The sequence below is a fragment of the Delphinus delphis genome, chromosome 1 (assembly GCF_949987515.2).
Source record: "Delphinus delphis chromosome 1, mDelDel1.2, whole genome shotgun sequence".
Lineage (NCBI taxonomy): Eukaryota > Metazoa > Chordata > Mammalia > Artiodactyla > Delphinidae > Delphinus > Delphinus delphis.
Genome location: NC_082683.1, coordinates 98,798,686 through 98,813,249, shown reverse-complemented (window position 1 = coordinate 98,813,249; position 14,564 = coordinate 98,798,686). Strand labels below are relative to the sequence as shown.

Below are 14,564 nucleotides of genomic sequence, written 5' to 3'. Positions count from 1 at the left end.
GAAATTGGGTTCCTTGGGGCCAGAGCCTGTCCTTTTAATCATAGTGTACCATACTGCAACTCTGAATATAGTAGCACTAGAATATGAGTAATGCAGAATTTTTCATAGTGTTTATAGAAATAAAATATGTCAACATATGATCAGTAGTATATTCTGAATATGTGCATTCTGTGTCTTTTTAAAAATAGACTTACTACAGAATAAAGTCAGAATTTACTGTGCTAATAGAAGAGAAACTTGATTTGTATGTCTTTTGCTTTATAACTTTGGAACTGTAGTTCCAAAAATACATATGTAATGGGGAGAAAATGGGCTGGATTCAAAACTTGGTTCTCACTAGCTGCAAGTTCAAATATTAGTTCTTCTTGTGTCCCCTTCCCTACTGATGCATTGCAGTGACCCTTTCTTATTTGCAGTCATCTGCCTTAACAAGGCAGACATGTTATGGTGTCATGTAAACAAAGTTGTCATCTCCAAAGTCCAGAGCCATGAAGTAGGGACATAAGTATTATAAATAAATGAAATTCAGAGAATGTCAAATGTCATTCGTTTGTAATCAGCAAATATTGTTAGTCTAAGAGTTGTGTTACAGCTCTTAAAACATTGTTTGCTTTAGATAAGACTCATAATTAAGACTTAAAATTTTGGAAAAGGGGAATTACAGTTTATACCTATTTGTAGCAACTAAGGAGAGGCCATTTGATTTTTTTGTATTTGAAAACTGATACATGAAACGCATAAAATCTTTTTATTTGTGATCCTTTTAACACTACACTTTTGTTTGGTTTCTCCTCTCATGTTAAAGAAAAACTGATTTTTTGGTATGCATCTCTTTAGCTGAGGAGATTTAATCTGGTTTATGTTGTTAAATCTGAGAATGTTTTGACCATTATCTGACAATCTTCTACAAACATTTTTTCATAGTTTTGCTGTCACAAAACAGCAGTATAGGCACAGAACCCGGTTAACCCTAGAAGACATTCCATTCAATTCAATACCTGAGATATCTAGGTGTAAATGGGAACAGTTTTGTTTTGTTTTGTTTTAAATTTAGATGTCCTAATTGCAAAACTACTGAACTTGCAGAAAAAAATTGTGTATTTTGCCTTTGTTTCTTCTTCTTTTTAAAAAATATGACACAAACTACACTTATGATGATGTGTAAAGAACACTCTTAAAATCTCTCATCAGTCTGCCTATCCCAAAAATTAACATAGAGCAAACTTACTAAATATCTGTTGATCATATCCTAGATAAATCAAGAAGCCGATGAACGTCTGTTACCAAGGCTTTCAGCCTATTATGCCTTATAAGAGAAAGATTAAGGAAAGACTAGAGTCTTTTATATTTTAGTAAAATTCCATCCAAGATTTCAAGATAGAGAAGATACACAATTAATGATTCTTCTAGCATCTTTATTTTCCAGCACACATACCTATGATTATGAAATAATTATAGATAACAATATTCTTACCATTGCCTTTTGTTGTATCTGCTTATTTGGAAGGACTTGTCGTTTAGTGCCATCAATGCCTTGTGTACCACTAAATTTTTGATTATCTCTTAGGTCCTATCAGCAGTATCCTGGTGAATAAATATGGCAGTCGTCCAATCATGATTGCTGGCGGCTGCTTGTCAGGCTGTGGCTTGATCGCAGCTTCCTTCTGTAACACTGTGCAGGAACTTTACTTGTGTGTCGGAGTCATTGGAGGTGAGTTGATTCATTTTCAAGCATTAATATATCGCTGGCTATTTGGTATTCACCTGCATTGGTCTTTCAGATCTTGAGTGAAAGTCCCTTCTTATAGAAATTATCATTTTGACAACCTGTTAATTTAAGAGCAATAGAAAATCAAGTTTTAAAAAGAAATTGCTGTCATACAGTAGGTGTACATTGTTGAATAAATGAATTGAAAGAAATGATTGTATCCCTTGTCCTAAGAATAGTCAGTGATTTGTAGATAAAATGTGTCCAGCAGTCGTTGCAAGGGCAGTCATTGGTTACTATCTCTGTCTCGCTCTCTTTTTTTAAAAAAAAAAATTATTTATTTATTTGTTTGTTTGTTTGTTTATGGCTGTGTTAGGTCTTTATTGCTGCCCGTAGCCTTTCTGTAGTTGTGGCGAGCGGCGGCTAGTCTTTGTTGTGGTGCGCGGGCTTCTCATTGTGGTGGCTTCTCTTGTTGCAGAGCGCGGGCTACTCTTCATTGCGGAGCGCGGGTTTCTCATTGTGGTGGCTTCTCTTGTTGCAGAGCACGGGCTCTAGGTGCACGGGCTTCCGTAGTTGTGGCTCGCGGGCTCTAGAGCACAGGCTCAGTAGTTGTGGCGCATGGGCTTAGTTGCTCCGTGGCATGTGGGATCTTCCCAGACCAGGAAGGGCTCGAACCCACGTTCCCTCTGTTGGCAGGTGGATTCTTAACCCCTGTGCCACCAGGGAAGTCCTTTCCCCCTTATTTTAATAGCCAAATTAAGATAATGAACTGCTGATGAGTATGATAAAGATTATGTATAACTTCACAGTCCAGAGACTTTGACTACTAACATTTTTATGTATATATACCCTTCCCAACTTTTTTCTATACACAAACATAACTTTTTTCAGAACAAAAAGGGATACGGTTACATAAAGTATTTTGTAACCAGTTTTTGTCATTTAAGAGCATATCATGAACAACAACCATATGTATGTCGGGCACTGTCTACATGCTGTGGGCATAGGGCAACAAGTCCAGCAAAGTCATGCTGTTTCATGGGAAGAGGCAGACACTGCTACTCAGAAATAAATAAGAAAAATCAGGGAGTGATAAATTCTATACAAAGACCTTGCTGAAGAGATGACCTTAATAGAGTAACAGCAGGGAACTAGCATTGTGAAAATCTAGGGGAACATAGACCCTAAATCAGCAGCGTGCTTGTTAGCACAGGTGAGAATGGTCTGGTATGAGATCTGGGAGGTAAGGTCAGGGTAAAGGTTATGGACAGAAAGCCAATAGCAGGTTTGCAATAGGGGAGTGACCTAGTCTGGTTTACTGCTTTAAGTCTCTGAATAGCTTAGACATAAATGGTAAGTAGGGAGCAAGCAGGGGCCAGGGAAGAGCATCTCCAAGTTATTTGAATATTTACTTATACTAGCAACATTTATTGAGTAATTCTTGTTGCAGTAATTTAAAATATTACTTTTATCGTACATTAAATGTTTATATATATTTTAGGTATATTCCTGGACTTTCTGTCCACTTTCTTCAGTGTTTACCTATTCCTGAGTCAGAGTCACACTATTCTATTGATTGTAGCTCCTACTACTAACATTTATTGAGTGCTTACTACATGCCAGGCAGTAAGTTCTTTAGTCACAGCAGTGCTGTGCGCCTGTTTTACATACCATGAAACAGTCACAGGAGGGCAGCGTGTCTGACATTACACAGCCAATAAGTGATGATGATGAGATTTGAACCTACATAGTCTGGTTTTATTTATTTATTTATTTTTTCACCACACAGTTGATCCCCTTACTCATTTTGCCCTCTGCCCCTTTTCCTCTGGTGACCACTACTCTGTTCTCTATATCTACGTAATTGTTTGGTTTGGTTTGTTAATTTATTTTGTTTTTGTTTGTTGGTTTTGTATTCCACATATGAATGAAATCATTGTGGTATTTGTCTTTCTTCATCTGACTTATTTTACTTGGCATAATGCCCTCAAGTTCCATCCACGTTGTCAGAAATAGCAACATTTCATCTTTTATGGCTGAGTAGTATTTCATTATGTGTGTGTGTGTGAGGGGGTTATGTGTGTGTGTGTGTGTGTGTATATATATGTGTGTGTATATATATATATATATATATATATATATATACACACACACACACACACATCAACGATCTTTATCCATTCGATCGTTAATGGGCACTTACGTTGTTTCCATATCTTGGCTATTGTAAATAATGCTGTGATGAACATGGGTGGGTGCTGTTATCTTTTCAATTTAAGTGTTCTTTTGTATTCTTTGGGTAAATACACAGAAGCGGGATACCTGGATCATATGGTTGTTCAAGTCTTAATTTTTTTAGGAATCTCCATACTGTGTTCCACAGTGGCTGTACCAGTTTATTCCCACCAGCAGTGTATGAGTGTTCCCTTTTCTCCACATCCTCGCCAACAGTTGTCATTTCTTCTTTTTGGTAATAGCCATTCTGACAGGTATGAGGTGATCTCATTGTGGTTTTGATTTGCATTTCCCTAATAATTAGTGATATTGAATATCTTTTCATGTGCCTGTTGGCCATCTGTGTGTCTTCTTTGGAAAAATGTCTGTTCAACTGCTCTGCCTTTTTTTTTTTGTTTTGGCTACTCCTCACAGCATGCGGCATCTTAGATCCCTAACCAGGGATCGAACCCATGCCTCCTGCAGTGGAAGCTTTGAGTCTTAACCACTAGACTGACAGGGAAGTCCCAACTCTGCCCATTTTATAATTGGGTTTTTTTGTTGTTGTTGAATTGTATGAGTTCTTTATATATTTTGGACATTACCCCTTATCAGATACAGCATTTGCAAATGACTTCTCCCATTCAGTAGGTTCTCTTTTCATTTTATTGATCCACTTCCTTTGCTATGCAGAAGCAATTTGATGTAATCCCATTTGTTTATTTTTGCTTTGGTTTTCTTTGCCTGAGGAGGAGACATATCTAGAAATATATTGCTAAGACCATACTGCCTGCATTTTCTTCTAGGAATTTTATGGTTTCAGATCTTATATTCAAGTCTTTAATCCATTTTGAATAAATTTTTGTGTTTGGTGTGAGATAGTGGTCTAGGTTTTTTGTTTTTTGTTTTTTTTTTGGCATTGGCTGTCTGGTTTTCCCAACACCATTTACTGAGGAGACTATCCTTTCTTACTATATGTTCTTTGTTCCTCTGCTGTAAATTAATTGTGCATGTATGCATGGGTTTATTTCTGGGCTCTCAATTCTGTTCCATAGATCTATGTATCTATTTCTCTGCCATTACAATGCTGTTTTGATTATTATGGCTTTGTAGTATAGTTTGGAAGCAGGGTGTGTGCTACCTCCAGCTTTGTTCATTTCTCTCAGGATTGCTTTGGCTATTCGGGGTCTTTTGTGGTTCCATATAAATTTTAGAAATTTTTGTTCTATTTCTGTGAATAATGTCCTTGGGATTTTGATAGGGATTACGTTGAATTTGTAGATTGCTTTAGGTAATAAGGACATTTTGACAATGTTGATCCTTCCAATCCATGAGCACGAGATATCTTTCCATTGATTTGTGTCTTCAATTTCTTTGAACAGTGTTTTATAGTTTTCAGGGTGCAAGTCTTTAACCTCCTTGGTTAAATTTATTCCTAGATATTTTATTCTTTTTCTTAGGATTATAAATGGGGTTGTTAATTTCTGATAGCTCATTGTTAGCATATAGAAATGCAACAGATTTTGACTTATACTGCTTTTGTATGCTGCAATTTTATTGTATTTGTTTATTATTTCTAATAATTTCTTGGTGGAGTCTTCAGGGTTTTCTATACATAAAATCATGACAGTCTACAAACAGTGACAGTTTTACTTCCTTTCCAATTTGGATGCCTTTTCTTTCTTTTTCTTGCCGGATTACTCTGGCTAGTCCACATAGCCTGGCTTTAGAGCTCACACTTTAAACCGCTATACAATATTGTGTTGTACTTTCCATTACTTATATCTTTTTTTTAAGTTTATTTTTCATTTTATTGTTTATTGAGGTATAGTTGGTTTACAGTATTAAGTTTCAGGTGTATAGCACAGTGATTCACAATTTTTAAAGGTTATATTCCATTTATAGTTATTATAAAATATTGGCTATATTCTCTGTGTGGTACAGTAGATCCTTGTAGCTTATTTTATATATAATACTTTGTACCTCCTAATTCCCTACCACAATCTTACCCCTCACCCCCTTCCCTCTCTCCACTGTTAACCACCAATTTGTTCTCTATGAGTCTGTTTCTTTTCTATTATATTTGCTAGTTTGTTTTATTTTTTAGATTCCACATATAATTGGTAACATACAGTATTTGCATTACTCTCTCTCTAACTTATCTTATTTCACTTAGCATAATACCCTCCAAGTCCATCCATGTTGTTCCAAATGGCAAATTTTTATTCCTTTTTTATGGCTGAGTAGTATTCCATTGGGGGGAATTATATATATATATATATATAATCTCCCCACATCTTCTTTATTCATTCTTCTGTTGGTAGACACTTAGGTTGCTTCCATATCTTGGCAACTGTAAATAATGCTGTCATGAACATTGGGTCTTTTGTAGTTCCATGTAAATTTTAGAATTTTTTGTTCTATTTCTGTGAAAAATGTCCTTGGGATTTTGATAGGGATTGCACTGAACATGTAGGTTGCTTTAGGTAATAAGGACATTTTGACAATGTTAATTCTTCTAATCCATGAGCACAGAATATCTTTCCATTTATTTATATCTTTTTGAATTATATACCTCTTAATTTCTTTGTCTGGTTAAGTAATGCCAAATATGTTTCTGACATTTATTGGAGTATGTGATTCTTTTTTCACCCCCTCTCCCCAGGTCTTGGGCTTGCCTTCAACTTGAATCCAGCTTTAACCATGATTGGCAAATATTTCTACAAGAGGCGACCGTTGGCAAATGGACTGGCCATGGCAGGCAGCCCTGTGTTCCTTTCTACCCTGGCCCCCCTTAATCAGGCTTTCTTTGGTATCTATGGCTGGAGAGGAAGCTTCCTAATTCTTGGGGGCTTATTATTGAACTGCTGTGTGGCTGGAGCTCTGATGAGACCAATAGGGCCCAAGCCAACCACTGTAGAGAGATATATGTCTAAAGAATCTCTTCCGGAAGCTGGAAAATCTGACGCAAAAAAGGGGGCAAGTGATGCAAATACAGATCTCATTGGAGGAAATCCGAAAGAAGAGAAAAGATCAGTCTTCCAAACACTTAATAAATTCCTGGACTTATCCCTGTTCAAGCACAGAGGCTTTTTGCTCTACCTGTCTGGAAATGTGCTCATGTTTTTTGGACTGTTTACACCTTTGGTCTTTCTTAGTAATTATGGCAAGAGTCAGCATTACTCTAGTGAGAAGTCTGCCTTCCTTCTTTCCATTCTGGCTTTTGTTGACATGGTAGCCAGACCTTCTATGGGACTTGTAGCCAACACAAAGTGGATAAGACCTCGAGTTCAGTATTTTTTTGCTGCTTCTATTATTGCAAATGGAGTGTGTCATCTGGCAGCACCTTTGTCCTCTAGCTACATAGGATTCTGTGTCTATGCGGGATTCTTCGGATTCGCATTTGGGTGGCTCAGCTCAGTATTGTTTGAAACGCTGATGGACCTGGTTGGACCCCAGAGGTTCTCCAGTGCTGTGGGATTGGTGACCATTGTGGAATGCTGTCCTGTCCTGCTGGGGCCACCACTTTTAGGTATAGTATGTCTCCCTATTTGTATGGTTCTAATAACATAAAACAGAAGATTAGGAAGGTGATAGAAGGCAGAAATCAGTGAGCTGCTTGACAGTCTTTCTTCGCTTCTGTACCCTCAGTGCTGGCACAATGCTTGGTACAGCGTAATTGCTCAAATAATAGAACTGAATTAAAGTGAATCATCAAGCTGAAAGAGGAATAAAAAACTATTACACACTTAAGTATGTATAATAATTTTTCCTGATAAAAAAACTAACCTGTTTATTGTAGAAAAATGTATGTATAACCACCTTTAAAATACTGTTGGTGATTTCTTTTTAATTGTGGAATTTATTCAGCAGTAATATTTAAAATAATAACAGTAGGTACCAGGTGAGGGCTCACAGTATACCAGGGACTGTCCTAATCTTTTTCTGTATTTTGTCATATATTACAAGTGTGTGGTGTCAGACTATGATTGTTCCTGCTTTATAAATAAAGAAATAGAGGCTTCTAAAAGTGAAATAACTTGTCCAAGATCACACAGCTAGTAAGTGACAATAAAATCCGGTGTATTATTCTCTTAAGAATGCTAAATGGTTTACATTTTAAAATTATTATTGCTACAGAATGCAACTATAATTTGGACTTCTGGATGTGAGTCATGCTTTTGAGATTATGCACCATAAAGTAAGGAAGGATACATAACAGAAGATCCACTACTGACCTGTCCACCCTCTCTCCTCCCTATATATACCCAAGGAGATTCCAAATCCTGTCTGTTTTTGCTTCCTAAATCTCTTTCTAATCTGCCCGTTTTCTCTCCATCACAACTACCACTCTTATCCAAATCTCCTTTCTTCTGTCAGTAGGCTTCTAACTTTACCCATATCCAGTCTAGCTGTTCTTCGTCTCTTAGAACACTCCAGTTGCTTCCCACGTTCTTAGGGTGAAGATCAGATTCCCTGCTGTGGCCTACTAGGTCCTGCGTGGCCTGGCCCACCTGTGTCTCCAGCCTCATATCCCACCACTCAGTTTGCTCTCTGCTTCTCCTCTCACACCCTGTGCTTCCTCCTATCACCTGCCTTTGCACTGGCTGTTCTCTGCCCTGAGCCTTTTCCCATCTCCCTTCTCCTTGATAACTCCTATCCTATACGTCTTGGCTAAGGTTACACTTTAAGAAAAGGCTTCCTGACCCTAATTGCTGGTCTAAAACCCCTATTTTCTGCCTTCAGACGCTCCTTGTAGCACTTGTCACAGTCTGTGTAGTTATTGGATTAACACTTCTCTTCTCCACTGAGCTGTGGATGTTACCTCCTTTGCTCACGCTTAACTCAGGGCCTAGCAGACCCAGGGCCGTGTGTATATTTAGAGAATAAGTATTGCTGAGTGCTTGATGCCCTATGTTGGAAAACCGTATGGAATTATATTTGAATTGGTTATTATGTCCTTTATATGTGTAGGGTTTTCCATAGTTTAATAAATACTATTTTGAGATGCTAATAAATTTTACTGTAACAAGGAATTCATGGCCGAGAAAAGTTTGGAAACGCCAAAGTAAATAAGTTTCTTTACTATCAGGTCTAATAAAGCCTTTAATAGAAAAGACTATGTGTCATTTCCAAATTTACTTGACTTTGCAAACACTAGGGAGTATCCTGTAGCAAGAAGTTATGGTGCAGGCCTCAGAGTCAGACTTGCTGGGTTGAAAGCCAACCTGTTTCATTTACAAGCTTTGTGACCTTGGACGAGTTACTTAAGTTTTCTGTACTTCAGTTTTTCTGTTATACAGTGGGGATGATGGTAGAACCTTCCTGTTGTGAGGATTAAGCACTTAGAATGGTGGAAGGGTGTTGCTGTTAGTTAATGTTTTAGCAGAGGATGAGTGTTCATAGGAACGCCCTTTGGGAAATGCTGATGTCAGAGAAAGTACATTGGCCTGGGAGACTAGAATTAGCTCTATGGCCTTGGGCAAGACTACTAAACCTCTTTTGAGCAACAAATTTTTCCATTGAATATTGAGAGGATTGACTCTAGGTGGTCTCTAGGATTTCCCCAATTCAAATTTGCCAAGATTTAATTATTTTCAAGTTCCTAAAGTTAACAGACTGCGCAGGGCCATCCAAAATCAGTGTGGCATTATAAGTAAAAGATCAGATAATTATGAGCAGTTTCTTTTTAGATAATTAGTCATTTATGGGCTCTTTGAATGGATTCTTAAGCTTTATTTGGGAAAGGGCGTAACTGTCTACCCACATAATTTTTTTTTTTTTCTTTTTGACATCTTTAGGTCGTCTCAATGACATATATGGAGACTACAAATACACATACTGGGCATGTGGTATAATCCTTATTGTCGCAGGCATCTATCTTTTCATTGGCATGGGCATCAATTACCGACTTCTTGCAAAAGAACAGAAAGCTGAGCAGCAGCAGAAAAAGGAAAGTAAAGAGGAGGAGACCAGTATAGATGTTGCTGAGAAGCCAAAAGAAGTTACCGATGCAGCAGAATCTCTGGATCCTAAAGGCATAGAAGGAGGCCCCAAGGAGGAGGAGAGTCCAGTTTGAACCTGTGGGGCTGGTGGGTAAATGGAGCAGCTCATGACCCCAAATGTTCTATTGGCCTGTGATCTACCAGTGGTGCTCAATGCAAATACTGGACATTTCTGTGGGAATCATACCAGGGGTTCATTGATGGAATTTTTGTTTCACTCCTTACCAGTAGCCTGGGCTAAAAATGTCATAGCCTTTGGGAAGGAAGTGGTTGAAAAAGAATGAGAGAAGGAAGTTGGTTTGTGTTTTTGTTTGTTTAAATCTTTGCTTTTAACAGTGTCATGATAATGTGCTGTGATAGTGTGCTAATAATATGTGCCTTAAGTTTTAGTCTTTAGGGAGCCTTAACTTTTAAAACCATTCTGCTTAATTCATCCATTTTAAGTGTTCTGTTACAAGGAAAAATAACTAGTTTGAGGCAAATCTAAAATTTAATCTTGCTTCATTGTTATTTGTAATAATAGTGTCAGACATTGTCACTAGAAGATTTGAAAGTTGGGGTTTTTATAAAATCCTGACTAAAATATTTTCCTACCATCAATAATTGCTTGGCATATGTGCCTGCTAGATATATATTTAGGAAATTTAAGGCATAAAACTTTGCAAACATCTTGGCTGTTCTAGATGCACTGTACTCATCAGTACACCTCCTCCAGTTATCTTTTCTTGGTTTGCTTATTAGAAGCCAAGTGCTTGAGAGTTGACTTCATTAAATTACTATTTTTGCTCCCCTTTCCAAAGATAAATTTTGAGTGGTCATAGATCACCGCCCCTTTTGAGATCACATAGTATTTCCCCCCCCACACTGGAAAAATTAGTATTAAAATACACAAAACTGTGTATTTGTGCCTCCTCAGTAAATTAAACATAGACAGGCATTTCAAACAGCAGCTGAATTCAGCTTAGGTTTTTCCAAAACTTCAGTTAAACTGTGAGGCTTGGAATCTTTTGTTGTTGTTTTTCCTGGAATTTTCCCCCTTTGATTCATAGTGGTTCCATTTATAGCCACATCTAGCTTAGCACTGTGTGTGAGATAGTCTTTGTGTGTTCAGTTTTTTGGGTTTTTTAAAAAAAATTTGCTAATTAAAGAGACCCATAGAGATTTGGCCCACACAAACCAATAAGGATAAGATTGGGAGAGAAGTTGCTATGTTTGCTTTAATAAGTAACTCCTTTTCTTTTTCTTATAAGGCCTTAAAGAAAATTAATGTTTTGCTTAGAATTGTTAGACACATTCTTAGTCTTTACATAAACCTAAAGATTTTGTGACCCTTTTCACTTATCTGAAAAGTAGAGAAATGGGTTTAGTATAAGGATAGGAAGGAGGATGGACCAGAATGAAAACTGTAAATATTTTTTCACCTAATATCTTTTAAATGGTGGCAGGAGGATAATGATAGACAGTCAATAAATTATATTCAATGCATTTTTAAATGTCATTGTAATTGACAGTGTGAAAGTATAGATATAAAACCTTAAGAGGCTGGCTTTTTAAAATAAACTTTTTTTTTTTAAGAAACGTTTCTTCTTCCATGTGCTTATTTTCTTGAGGAAAATATTTTGTGTCTTCATTTTTATTATCAAGATTCAATTTGGGGCTTCCCTGGTGGTGCAGTGGTTGAGAGTCCGCTTGCCAATGCAGGGGACGCGGGTTCATGACCCGGTCCGGGAAGATCCCACATGCCGTGGAGCGGCTGGGCCCGTGAGCCGTGGCCGCTGAGCCTGCGCTCCGCAACGGGAGAGGCCACAACAGTGAGAGGCCCGCCTACCGCAAAAAAAAAAAAAAAAAAAAAAAAATTCAATTTGGCCCTTCCTAATGTAAATTATTCAGCTTATGTGTGTTGGGATTTGTGTATATGGCTTATTTTGATTTTTCTCCTTACCTCTTCTTTAAGGCAACCAGGAGGGGAATTTTTTGAAACGACCTCTCTGAAAGCATTTTGAAACCAGAGCAGTTAATCTTAAGGATACAATGAAAGCTCCCCTTCTGTGCCCAAGTATCATGACAGATGGAGGAGGAATTTTAGTGGAGAAGCCTACTGTGATTGTTGGCAGGCTTGGCTCCAGTTTGGACTCTGCCATTTTGCATGGACTTAACCTCTGTGTACCTGTTTCCCCTTCTATAAAAATGAGGATCACCCTTGAGTAAAGTAATACAAGTAAAAAATGTGAGGTGGGGGGAGTAAACCTGGTGTATGAGATGATTTTTCCCCATCCCAGTTGTTAAGCTACATCCACACATAAGACCCTACTTAGTCTTTTTCCATTAGTTGAATCTTGTTAGTGAAGTGAGGGGGTTTTGGTGCAGACTGACCATGTATTAGAAGGAAGTGTTCTGAAGTTGCTGTATTCTGAAGCAAAGTTTAAAAACTGGCTCAAAGCTGGACTAAACAAACCTTTTATTACCCAGTCCAACTCTGACTTTTTCCCACTGAAGATGCAAGCTTAAGGGATTTATTCAAGATCAAGTTTGGTAACAGAGCCAACACTAAAACCCGATATAGGCCTACTCTGCCATCTATTCCTTGTTAACAATCAACTAATCGTCTCTGTGTTGCAGTGTTGTGTTCAACACTGGATGATGCATCTGGGCTTTCTGACTGGGCAGTCCGTTGTCCCTTGCTCCATGTGAGGATTGACTAGACTTAATTTTATTTCAGTTGACACAGCTTCAGTGGCTGCTTTGGGAGAATAGAGTCCCTGCCTATCTTTGCGTGGTTCCACACTCTGTAAGTCACAGAGAACATACAGCTCTCTAAGTAGTTGTGCCCAAAGAGGCTTGGGACTGTTCAAGAGTATACTCTGAAATAGCCTCCCAATTCAAATCTGGAAATTTATTTAAGAAACTGATAGGTTGGACAGTTGTAGATGATCATGATAACAAGACTATATTATCATGTTATAGTCCTCTGTTGAGAACTGAAATTATCAACTATTCAAAATAAATAATTTCTACAAAAAATATTCAGGAAAGGATGATGCTAAAACAAATTATGGAAAATTCAGGGAGGTATTTTTATCCCCGATTTAATCACATTGATGAATAATCCTCTTATTCTTGGGTTGTGTGAATTTAGTAGTTTGTGCCATAGATTATATATGTCAATATTAATCCTGTATTTTAAAAAGGAAAAAAATTGTTAAAAGCCATTTAATATATGAGCCAATGTTTTATTATATTGAATTTCAGATTGATAAATTGGGTATTGGTTTATATGAAAAACCTCAGTGTCTGGGTTTTACACCTTCCCTAGCAAATGGTTCACAGTGTAATAAACTTAATTATCAGGCGTGTGCCCCCTGCCCCCTCCCCGCTCCTTATGGTTGGAAAGATGAGGAAAGGTTAACAGTAAATTTCCACCTTTGCAACAACATGGCTTGTTTTAATCAGCTCAGGCACTTGAAGAAAGAGGTTAGTGATAGACTTCTGTCACTGTGAAAACTTGATAAGGAAGTGATGGCCTAAGCTTGCCTGGCTTGCCCAAATGTGAGAAATTAAGCCAAACCTCCTTAGATGCTTCTAATCTGAAGCATCTAAGGAGGTTTCAAGTACATCGTTCCTGAAACGTGTTCTAGCTTTGTATCCTTTCCCCCATTTAGTCGGGGCCATAGTGACAATCATTCAGTTGAGAGTGATTGGCAGAGTATCTTTCTCCTCAGCTGAACAGCACTGATTTACTTACTTTTTGCTGACTTTTACCTTGACTTGCTAGAGGAGACTGGAATAGCTATAGCCTACCGGTTGCTTAACGATATAGACTGCTAGGGTTAAGCATCAGATGTTTTCTTTTGTAAGGTATTAATAATTAGTACCATCCCCCACTAGGGTTGTCATGAAGGTTAGTTGATATGTGACAGCTTGTGTTAAGTAAGGGCTTAATAAGGGTAGGCACCTGACTATTAAAAAAAAAATCAAAGAAAAGTGGTACCTGGGAAAAAATTGAGCTCCTCTAATTTCCAAGGTGGGTGGAGCCTTACATGCAGAGGATAGCTCTAAGGGAGTGACTCTTAAAGATAAGACTATTAGCTAAATGATCAAAAACTGTCCTGTTGGATCAGATCCTCCGTTTAGTCTTACAAATGTAATGGTCTTTGTTTGGAAATGAATGGAAACTAACACCTCATGAGGTTGTTGCATATATGTCCCGGCTCTTTAAGTAAGGTGGATTTGAATCCCAAAGCCCTTGCTCTTTGTACACTGCCTCCACAAGGAAGACACCTGATTAGTAACTGATAATCTTTTCCCCTCAATATTTGTGATGATTCTTAAAGAGCAGAAATGTAACTAGTAACCAATCATGATTAAAGTCCTTTGTCCCTAGCAATGTTCTTAAAGGTAAACTGAAAGATTGATGAGATTTTTATTTTTCTCTACTATATCAATAACATGACTTAAATTATAAATTACCATCAGTTGGTGGCTCAATAAATTGGTACAACAATATTGGCAAAGCAATTTCATAATATGTGTCAAATACCATGAGTTCACATCTTTTCCCTAAGCATTCCAGACTTGGAATTTATACAAGAAAATTGTTCCTTTGAAATTATCAATTTCTTGTATCAATAACTATTTAA

General features: G+C 37.6%; 1 protein-coding gene across 1 annotated transcript in view; it reads left to right on the top strand.

Annotated features, from left to right (window-relative positions):
• SLC16A1 (solute carrier family 16 member 1) overlaps nucleotides 1-11,625 on the top strand; it is a 33,350-nt gene extending 21,725 nt beyond the window's left edge. The window contains exons 3-5 of the mRNA XM_060027411.1: nucleotides 1,568-1,711; nucleotides 6,588-7,454; nucleotides 9,724-11,625. Of these exons, the coding sequence (XP_059883394.1) occupies nucleotides 1,568-1,711; nucleotides 6,588-7,454; nucleotides 9,724-10,001 (1,289 nt within the window). The 3' untranslated portion in view covers nucleotides 10,002-11,625. The remainder of the gene's footprint in view (nucleotides 1-1,567; nucleotides 1,712-6,587; nucleotides 7,455-9,723) is intronic.
• Nucleotides 11,626-14,564: the final 2,939 nt, after the last annotated feature.